Source organism: Patagioenas fasciata, chromosome 19 (genome assembly GCF_037038585.1).
Source record: "Patagioenas fasciata isolate bPatFas1 chromosome 19, bPatFas1.hap1, whole genome shotgun sequence".
Taxonomy (NCBI): Eukaryota; Metazoa; Chordata; class Aves; order Columbiformes; family Columbidae; genus Patagioenas; species Patagioenas fasciata.
Genome location: NC_092538.1, coordinates 14,403,436 through 14,414,362, shown reverse-complemented (window position 1 = coordinate 14,414,362; position 10,927 = coordinate 14,403,436). Strand labels below are relative to the sequence as shown.

The window sequence follows — 10,927 nt, the reverse complement described above, 5'->3', positions numbered from 1 at the left end:
AGGTCTCCCCTCAGCTCCTGTTCTCCAGCTGAACCCCCCAGGTCCCTCAGCCGCTCCCATCACCCTTGTGCTCCAGCCCCTCACCAGCTCTGTTCCCTTCTCCCAACTCGCTCCAGCACCTATTGAGCTTATTCTCCAGATACAATCTTGAATATGCAGAATTAGGGACCTTGGCTGTGGTGCCCTGCAAAGGATTCACCCATTTAAGTGTGTTGTGTGTCAGGTTGCTCAGTGAAGACCATTAAGCGTCAGAGAAATCCCTGTCACAACCTTAGACATGTTGTACCTTGTCACCCGGCTAAAGCTCATCTCAGTCGCTGTTTCTTATCCAGATCAGACCAGAGCAGAATAATCCACTACAGTGGTGGTGACCTGGTAGCCGTAGGCTCTGCAAACCGAAAAGTGCGGTTCCTTGGCATGCCGGGGACGAAAGAAGTGCCGCCTCTGCTCTCTGGTAGTGCTGGGAGCAAAGCTCTGCTCCTCGATGAGAACAAAGGCTTCGTCTTCAGCACAGGCTTTGATCTCAGCATCAGGTGAGCAGCACAGGGACCGTGCCACGGGATACCAGCCTCTTGGAATATCCAGGAAAACATTCATCTTTAGTCCTTCCAGCCCATCTTCGGAATCTTCCTTCCCTCACTTTCGCTATAGTAACGAGGAAAGGACAGTAGATAAGGAAACAACCCCCACTCACACAGGACAGCTTCTCTTTTCCAGTTTCGCCTGGTGACGCACAGGTCTTCCTAAAGTGCCTCAAAACACCAGATGTTTCCCATAGGCACTTGCTGTGAGATTCTGGCCTTGCTAAGGTCAGCACTGAGTTCAGCAAGGCTGGGTCTATCTGTGACAGTTTGGCTGAGCAGGTTTAACAGCCTGGTACCCGCTGCACAGCTGCTCCTTTGCAGACACTGCCCCCTCAGACAAGGAGATGCTCAGCTCTTCCGTCTTATTTATCTCTACATCTCAAGAGTATCACAAGGAGGGGTAAAAGCTGAACAGCAGGTTGTCTGGCTCTGGCACAGCAATACCAGAAATTCATGAAAGGCAGCACTTAAAAAGGGAAAGAGTTTACAGTGACTCAGGCTCTGACCCCCCTGCTCTTCCCTGCTCCAAAATGTTTGTTTGAACAGGTGCTGGTGTTCTCCGAGGCCAACAGGAATCACACTGACACCAGCCACTAAAGAAACAATTTTATCTGCAAAGCTCTACATTTTAAGGTTAATTGGAGGTAGCTGTGCCTAAGGTGGAATCTAGACATGTGTTTCCAGGTAGTCTGCAGGTAGAACAAATTATATTGGTAAAAAATTAATACTAATCCTGACTTGATCATTCCAAATACTCTGACACCTTAGTGGAATGACTCCTGGCTTTAGCCTAATCTGTAGAGGACAAACGCTGGGCCTGTTAAGTAGGAAATAATTAAATGAATAAGCCATCAATCAAGTTAATCGTTGTATTCCTGTTTTGGTTGGTCCTTTGTAGGTGCTGGAATATCTACAGTGGTGCTTGTGTGAAAGTCTTCAATGGTCACTATGGGACAGTCACCTGCTTGGATTTACACGAAGAGCAGCTCGTGTCGGGAGCCAGGGTTGGGATGGTAAAAGGTGAGACCAGGAGCTTCCAGACAAAGGCCGGGAGCAGCGAGATGGGCAGAGTGCTGGAGGTGTGACGGGTGACACGGGCAGCGTCTGAATAGAGCAAGGGCATCAACTGGAGGGTGGAGTTTAGCGTCTCATTTTGATTCCAGAGCAGCCGAAGCTGTGGCCACGTGCACATGCAAGGTCTCTGTGTCACTGCATAAATTCTTGTTACTTCTGCTTTTATTCACTTTTAAAGGTTTTGTGGCTATAAGGCCACACCAGCTCTCGGGGAAAATGGTATCAGCTTGCAGCTTTGCCAGAGGTTTCTTTACTATTAATTTGTGACCTTTCTCCCCCTTGCTCCCAACAGTGTGGAATCTGAGGAGTGGGCGATGTCTCCAGACCCTGCAGCACAGCAGCGCTGTCTGGGTGGTCAGAACCGACGGTGCCCGCGTTGTCAGCGGGTGCGAGCGAGGGCTGGTCAGAGTCTGGGCTGCGGATACGGGCGCTCTGATCAAAGTGAGTTTCTTCTTAGGTGGATCGTTTTGTGCTAAATGTTTAAAAATCTGTGCTAGTTTATCACAGCCTTTGGTTCTTGCCAAAGATGTCCTAAAAAAAAAAAAGCCCCAAACCAAAGGCAGCCTAAACTGGTAAAAGAAACCACAGATTTATTTGTAAGCAAATGATACAAAACTTGTTTGCAAACAACTGTCAGTTTTAATGCAGGGTTTGATTTGCTGTGCCTGACCCCATCATTCCTGTAGAAACGTTCACCCCGCTCCTGCAGGAACATTCAGACCCTGGGAAGAGGTTGGGGTCTGACCAACAGCTCTTGGGGTTGGGTCTCACCTGTCAGCCTAAAATATGAAACCTTCACAACTGGTAACAGTTGATGCAGCTGAAGTAGCTGGATGGCTGCTCTCCATTTTAAAGGTTGAGGCTGAAGACTGCTAATTACCTTAGCAGGTGTCCAGAATCAGTGTTAGTCCACATCTGAGAGGAGTGAAGCTCTTGCTATCTGCAAATTGAGAGCAATCTAGCTGCAAATTGAGAGCAATCTCAGATGCAGGATTTCCCAGCTCCAGCTGAGCTACATTTGCGATTGTCCCTTTCATTACAGTCAGGGCCATTGGGTCTCTTCTCTCCTGGGTGAGTATTCAATGGATGATAAAGGCCTTGGTGTGGTGGCATCTATTGAGCACATAAATAAAGATGGAAAATTAATGTTAATTCCACACCAGCAGCTCATTATCAGCAGCAAGCCTGAAATATTTCTGGTGACTGTAAAACTAACAGTTATCCACAGAGTATATTGGTACATTAGAATAACACCTGATAAAACTACAACATAGTACGTGAGGCTGGTATTGTGAATGCCATGAGATACCTTGGCGTATTTACATCTAGATTACTGAGGGTTACACCTATTTCTTTTATTTTGCAGACATTAGAGGAGCACCAAGGCCCAGTGAAGTGCTTGTCCTTTGACCAGTGGCACCTTGTCACAGGCAGCACCGATGGGAGCGCCCTGGGATGGAGCATGTTGGGAAAGCTGAGCAGATGCCTCGTAGCTTTCCACCACCCAAAGTAGGAATCGGATGCGTTTCGAGTTGTATTCAGCAATCTACTAAGTCTGTAAAGAACACATCTTCCTTATAGAAACACAGAATGCCTTAATTATCAAGCTTAGTATCTGAAATATCCCCACATTCAACGATCTTCATCTTTAAAAGTGTCAGGCACTATGTGATCATAACCAGTGTTTGTCAGTTAAGACCTATAACAACCTCAAATGCACATATTGCAACCACTCGTTCATGAACAGGGATGGCAGGGCATAGTCTAATAATTCAAGGATCATAACCTGTATGTAAGAGGGTGTCATGCTACCTGGTCAAGAGAAGACATGGTCTATGTCAGAGGTGGCCAAGTTATATGCCGAACCCTGCCAACTGTGTACTATGTTATTTTCTAATACTCATTAGAACTGTACCATCATACTATTTTCTTTTACTTTCCTAGACATAAAAATGCAATTTAAAACACGGCAGATGGCCACAGCCACAGTGGCTGCTCTGAGGATGCGCTGGGTTGGTTGGTTTGGGCAGGGAGGGATTATGAAGGACTTCGCTACCAGGCCTTCGAAATATCTCCATGAGCTTCTTTATTCAGGCTGTTGATGGAGGCAGAGCTCTGCATCTCCTCCAGGACAAAAGAGGGAGCTGATCGCGTCTCCTCGGGAAAGCACGATGGATGTCCCAGCGCTGCCGTGTTGTGTTTCCAGGGAAGTCGTGTCTCTGCAGCTCCTCTATCTCCGAGTCATCAGCGGCTGCGCTGACGGGAACATCCGTATATTTAACTACCTGACTGGGACCTGCCTGAAAGTGCTGACGGCCGAAACCAGCGGGGGCCCCATCTCTTCTGTCCACGTGTCAGAAAACAGGTTGGTGAGGGCAGCTGTCGTCTCTGAACTAAACTAGGTAGATAACTTGGTAATTTAAGGAATTAAGCATTTTTCCTTCTCACAAATAAGCTTTAAAAGGCTCTACTGCTTGTTGACTGCTTTAATAACTTGGTTTTGTTAGCAGTGGCTAAAAATAGATTTGCTTACTCCATCCAGCAATTGACAATTTCCCGTTTCTATCCAACTTAAGACACACAGAGGAACTGGCTGCCCGGGCAAGCGGTGGAGTCCCCATCCCCGAAGGTATTTTAAAGATGTGGCACCTCAGGTTGTGGCTCAGCGGTGGAGTCGGCAGTGCCGAGTTTATGGTCGATTTCATGATCTTAATGGTTTTTTCCAGCTTGAAAGATTCTATGGACCAAGTTGAATTGAGCACCCAAATTTCTTAGCAGGTTGGGGACTCGAGCCAAGGCCTGACAAAGCCTCTACCTGTTCCCTGCCTTACTGCCTCTTTGTAAAAGCCAACAGTGGAAAGTTCTCCCAGGTGGCCTCACATCTGCACCTCTGAACTGAAGGTGGTTCCCAGCTTCTGCATAAGCAATGGCTAAAATGCTGGTGTTTTGGTCACAGCTCTGAACCACAGCAAAATATGGGCTGCTATGAAGAAAACTCCATCCCAGCCAGGCCCGCTCCACCCCTCCAATTTACATTGAACGTCCCTAATAATATGGTGTCTCCAGTTTCTTTTGGCATTGCACTGATCTAGCTCACTCTACTGCTGCAAGTTTTCATCCTAATCATCTTACAACTAAATTTATTATAGAGCTGAATGAAAAGAGCCCCACAGAGCTCACACAGAGGTTGGGTTACAATGTGCAGCACCACCGATGGGGTTAATTGTTCCTGCTCCCTTAAACAAGTGCAGGTCATCTCAGAGCTGTTGAAGTGCCTGCAGGCACTAAGCCCTGGGTTAATGGTATTGGTGCTTTCACAGCTTTTCCTTCCCTCCTTCAGGATGGTGATAAATTCTCCAGCCCTAGTGCTGGTGTTCCAGTTTGAGGACGTCAGCTGGGACTACACCTTGGATGCTGCCCGAGAGGTGGCGGGGAAGACCAACCAGCAGCAGGCGACTTGGAGCAGAACCGCGGTTCCCTGCTGGCGAAGGCTGTACCACGACCGGATGCGCCGCCTGGCTCTGGAACCAGAAGGTGCTGACAGCTCACGTTCTCAACCTGGGTCCGCTGCCGGCCACTGAAAGGCTGGGGAACACCTCAAAATATTACAAACGGCCTCTGCAACACGCTGGCGTTTCCTAAAATGAATTTGAAATAATTGCAAGTATATGGCTGCCTTCGTCTTAATCAATATACAGACTCTCTGCTTTTCAAAAGCGCAGTCTGGGAGGTGTGCTGTTGGTTTCAATGGTTCCGTCACTTGTAGGCTTTTGTAAAACTTTTGTGCCTTTTTAGAAAGGTTTGGTATAAATTCGAGACATTTGTCAAGACAGTGTGTGCACATCCGCAGGCGTCGCAAGAAGAGCCAGAGGGCACGGGTGTGTTGCAAAGAGCGAGCTTCATTTTAGTTCCCTCTCTACCGGGGGATCTCCGGAGCCTCACGGGAGCTCCCAGCAGAGGTGACACCGGCAGGGACGCAGGCGCTGGTCAGTTCAGCCCTGCTGGGAGCTCTGAGCTGCTGAGCTCACCTGTGTTTCAAGGCTTCAGGCAGGCGCAGCCTCCTGCTCTTTCTCACACCAGAGCAGGAATCTCAGCCATAGTGATGAGGTGCCTGGAGTTCCTCACAGGCCTATGGTATCTAACACAGAGGTTCTGCTCGTCAAGCACACAAGGTCAGTAAAACAATGAGTGTGATGTGTGTGCTTTTTTACAGACAGGTGCAAGTCACTTGAGCGTATTTACATTTAACTAAGCTCCTCGCCAAATCTTCCGCTATATCCCCGTACAGACAGGCGCTGTCGTTTTTCCAGCTCAGTAACAGAGAAATCAGTATTATTCACATTATTACAGCTGGTGTGCAGGGAAACAGGCTGCTGGTTCAGTTCTTATTTATTAGAAAATACTCCAGAAAGCCACAGGACACCTGCGTTTGAGATCTGCCATCCGTGGGAAATGCAATTGGACATGAGCAGGCACCTTTTAAATCGTAACACAGTGATTTTTTTTAATCAGCAGTTATTTAATGCAGGACGTATCACAGATCTTCCAGCTCCACAGTCAAACTGTGTATTGCAGGGAAACTGAGAAAGTTTTCATGCTTTTAAGGCCACCAGGTGTTGACCTCACTGATGTGGCTCTACTTGGTAAGGGACGCACAGTTTGTAGAAACAGGAAACAAATAGGAGTGCAGTGTATTGTAATTCTAGTGGCAAAAAAGTACGGGCTGTGTGTACATACTTCATATTTTAAAAGATCTACATTTGCTGTCATCTTTGAATGCTGTGAAGTTTTCTGCTAAACAAACGTGTTTGGATTGTTTCTAATCCCTAGACCTTCAGAAGCTGTGATAAGAGGCGAAACAGTAACCAAAGACTTAAAGCCCGACGGTTATGAACGTTTTATTTAAATTTTAAAGGTTGGACACCAGTGAAGTTGAGATTACTTTTGTGTTGTTTTCTAGCTCTCGGCAAGAAACTGATGACATCAGCAGCTTGCCAGCAGCACCCGCATTTGCTCAAGATGAAGCAGAGTTCTCACGTTCAGGCAGAGCAGCGCAATCAACTGTGTGGTCCTGACACCACACAACCCCGCGCCCTCACCTCGGGAAAACTGGCGAGAGCACGTTCTAGAGGATTCCCGGCAGATATTCCTGGTGAGGACCCTTGGCGGGTAGGCAGGACAGCGATTCCTCAAACGAGTGCACCTCAGATAAACTAAAGAATGAAACACGAGGATCTCCGGAAGCCAGGCCTGCTCTGGATGGAAGGTTTGCAGTGCTCACACGCATCACTGGCAGAGCCTGTGATGGCTGCAGAACCTGCTGTGCGTTGAAGACACAGGACAAGTGCTCAGCTCTAGCTGTACGGCTCTACTTCTCTGCTGTCTAGGGGGCTTCGTTATATCCTTGTTCTGTGTTTTATTTCTTTAACAGGTGTAGCAGAACCATGCACAAAATTTGAGGAGCTGGTATTTAATCAATAGCAGCAACTCAGAAAATTGTTTAAAAAAATTACATGTGAATTGTCTCAGCCAACAGTGACACGGCAGCCTGAGACATGAGAATGAGAGACCACTGAGACCGCAAATGTGGCCTGTGACCATACGGCATTTGTCCCAAGTTAATTTTTCTAAAGTCTTACATTCAGAATGTTTTGGGCCCTTGAAGTTGAAGGCAGGCTCTGAAAGAGAACTTCAGAGAGCTGTGCCCATCAAAAAATCTCTAACCCCACATTCCCATGTTTGTAACTAAGAAGCGGGGTCATGTGTATGTGCAGATTAATCAGTTCTAAATTCCGTAAATGAGGAACAAGCAGTAACTTTCGTTAGTTTGCTTTGCTGTGCTCTGCCTTTCTGCACTGAACTTAATGTTCTCTGAAATATATTCCCAGGGGGCAGAAGTTCCAGCTGGCCAGACTGGAAAAGGAGAATTGTTGTTGCAAAGCACTGACATGGGAATGACATGGCAGAACAAAGTGACAAACGTATCACTATGGCAAAGTCCGTGGGGCTGAGCATTTTACACAATCCCCGTCCAGTTCTTAGTCAAGGCCATAATCGCACAACCTGCCAATGATGATCAGAAAAATTATTTTTGACTCCTGCTGTGTTGTATTTTTGGGAACAGGTAGCAGACTCGAACATGGCACTTCTATCAATGTGCCTGCACATCTTGACAAGGCAGAATCCACTTGGCAATTTGGAAAGAGAAGAGGTGAAAGTAGTCCCATGTCCTTTGACAAGTTCCTCTTAACACTCAGCACGCTGCAGAACGCCCGCAAGGCAGCCGCCGTTCATCGGTACCCCGTTCATCGCCACGCAGAAGTCAAGGAAGCCCGGGAAAGTGAGCAACACCACCCTGAAAAGGTACAAATACACAAACCCTCCCTGCAACGCAAAAACGATCAGGCAGCCCAGCTCCAACGTGCGAAATTGCACAGTGATTCTCTGACCCCAAGGATAATCTCTGTGCCCTTTGAAACCAAAATGCTGCAGCTCAAGCTGAAAAACTCTTTGCATGGCCCCACTGTGAAGTCCTCCATCCCTGCTCCCTCTGTTGTGCGGCTCAAGACTTGCTCTGGGTTGCTGAAGGAAAAGAAAGCTCCTGGTGAAGTCATTCCTCCCCCTGGAGATGGGGTTCAGGTTCTTGATCCCGTTACGGCTGCTGCTGAGAGGACCAAACCAACGCATGTGCCCATTGCACAAACGGAAAACAAAGTGGTTTCCAGGAGAAAAATCTCTTTTTGCACGAGTGCTGCAGACCCTTCCCAGCCCAACGGTGGGTTCAGGCTTCTGACGGAAAAATGGAAGGAGCGGTACGAGGCAGCTATTGCAGCTCAGTGTAAGGCAGAGCAGCAGCTCACGGAAGAACAGGAGCGAGCGCGCAGGAGAGCCTGGCTACGGAAAGCGAAAGGCCTGCCGGTGGACTCTTTCACTGGGGAGGGGAAGATACCCGCTCCTGAGCTGGGCTTTAATACATTTATCTGAGCTGATCCCTCAGTCCAACAACCAACCGTTATCTGAGGGTTCTGGCGTCCAGCTGCCACGACCCCTGTAGTTTCTAAGTATAAAAGACGTCTCCCCTGTATGTTTTTTTCTGAAGAGATATTGTTGGTATATTCAGCTGTTTCTCAAGGCAGTGAGTGGACTGAGTCCTGTCCTGGATTTATCCTGCTAGACCTGCTGGTAATACAGACACTAATAAAGCTCGACATGTGTCTCCAAGGTGTCTCAATGATAATAATAAATCTTATTGGAGATTGTGTGGATTGATTAGAGTTTATAAGCTGAAGAAGTGTGGACCGAGCCTAGGGGGTGGTGATCAGTGTCGCAAAGTCTACTTGGAGGCCGGTAACTAGTGGTGTAGCACACAGGGCAGTCCTGGCTCTGATTTTGTCTGACATGTTTGTTATAACGATGTGGATGAGGGGGTGCTGTAAGCAGCAGTTTCACTCTGGGAAACTCTCCTTACAGTAGAGTGGTGGTGATTTTTGCTTCATTTATTTTAGTGTCATCTTCAACTTCCAAACCCTGTGATTAAGTCAGGCCTCACAGTGAAAAATAATGATAGTTGTCCCTCAAAGAAAAAAATGAACAGGTAATTAAAACTAAGGGTCCATGTAGAACCGTGAAGGTGTGGGAGCAGGACTGTTGTAGATCTGGGGATGAGCAAGGCTGAGAGGTTGGGTATTTGCCTCACTGCAGCACATCCGTGGTGTGCTACAGGGATTATGGTGTCTGAGGTGGCTTTGCTGACTTTAGTTTTAGAACAGGAAGCAGCAAGGATTTTACACTTGGCCACAGGATGGCACTTTCTGAAAAGCAATCGGGCTCAATCCCAGCACAGCCTTTGGCACAGCCCCTGGGGAAAAATCTAATCAAGGGAGACTGGTGGAAAAACATCACAGAAAGACTGATGACTTTTTAGTTGTGCTGAAGTGAGAAGGATTAGTGTTGTCTTCGTATTTGGAGCCAACAAATCAGCATCTCCCCGCGGGTGTGGATGCTCGGGCGCTTCTAAGATGCTGCAGCCAACAGAAACAGCAAGAAATGAGCGACAAGGCAGCGCTGGAGCCAGTCCTGCCCTCGGCTGTAGCTCAGCACACAATACAAAGCTGGGACCTGGGCATCTGAGATGCCTTGGAAGGGAGTTAACATATGGGAAGATGTCATACATGGTATGTGAAATCACTTATGAAGGTAACTATAAGGAGCTTGTTTTACTATCTTTGCAATTAATTTCTGAATTCAATTGACCTTTCCGTGCACCCAGTCCGTGGGTGAGCAGAGGTGACAGAGGGACACTGGTGTGTGCAGGGCATGATGCGACCACACACACGGAGATGAAACCGGAGAGCTGGCAAGAGAGTTTTGGTGGAGTTCTGCTGTAAACAGGTGCCACTTGTGTTGTACTTGTGTCATCCATAAAGTGCAGGTAATATAACCCTGATTCAATAATGATAGAATCATTTCAAGATTGAGTCCAACCATAACCCACCCCTGGCACTGCCACATGTCCTGAGAACCTCATCTCTGCATCATTCAAACCCCTGAAAAGGGCGTAGCCATCCATGACCACATTCCAGTCATGTGAACTGTCCCACCACGTTTCTGTAATTGCCACCAGATCATAATCTCCCGACCGAACATAGGATTCTAACTCCTCCTGCTTATTCCCCATGCTGCGCGCATTGGTGTACAGGCATTTCAGGGAGCGAGCAGAGCACACCAATTTCTCCCTAGGGGCACAGGAGGCCACCCGGTCCTCATCTGTTTTAGAATGCTGCCCCACTGGGGCAAGCCCAACTACAACCCCATCCCCCTTCGAGCCTAGTTTAAAGCTCTCCAAATGAGCCCAGCTAATTCCTGCCCCAGCATCCTTTTGCCTCTGCGAGATAAGTCTTTCCTGCATAACACTGTCCGGACTGGAGTCTTATAAAACCAGCCATTATCAAAAAAACCAAAGCCCTGCCTGTAGCACCAGTCTTGGAGCCAACCATTTAGAGATTGAATTTTCCCATTCCACCCCACATCGTCACTTGAAGAGGGAAGGAGTGAAGAGAAGATCACTTGAGCCCCTGAATCTTTCACCATCCTTCCCAAGACCTTGAAGTCACTCTTCATTCCCCTCAGACTACGGGAAGCAACTTCCTCCCCATCTGTCTGGAAGACCAGCAGCGGGTAGTAGTCTGTCGGGTGCACCAGTCTGGGGAGCTCTCTAGCAATGTCCTTGATCCGGGCTCCAGGTAGACTACAGACTTCCCTAAGATGAG

The 10,927-nt window shown here is 47.8% G+C and overlaps 1 protein-coding gene across 1 annotated transcript; it reads left to right on the top strand.

The window, feature by feature from the left end:
* The first annotated feature begins 277 nt into the window (after nucleotides 1–277).
* LOC139829423 (F-box/WD repeat-containing protein 10-like) lies at nucleotides 278–8,844 on the top strand. The gene is made up of 10 exons (XM_071816912.1): nucleotides 278–282; nucleotides 333–454; nucleotides 718–787; nucleotides 1,483–1,604; nucleotides 1,951–2,099; nucleotides 3,025–3,167; nucleotides 3,865–4,023; nucleotides 4,999–5,192; nucleotides 6,619–6,810; nucleotides 7,783–8,844. Exons 1-10 carry the CDS (start codon nucleotides 278–280, stop codon nucleotides 8,640–8,642), a joined length of 2,016 nt encoding a protein of 671 aa, XP_071673013.1. The 3' UTR covers nucleotides 8,643–8,844.
* Nucleotides 8,845–10,927: the final 2,083 nt, after the last annotated feature.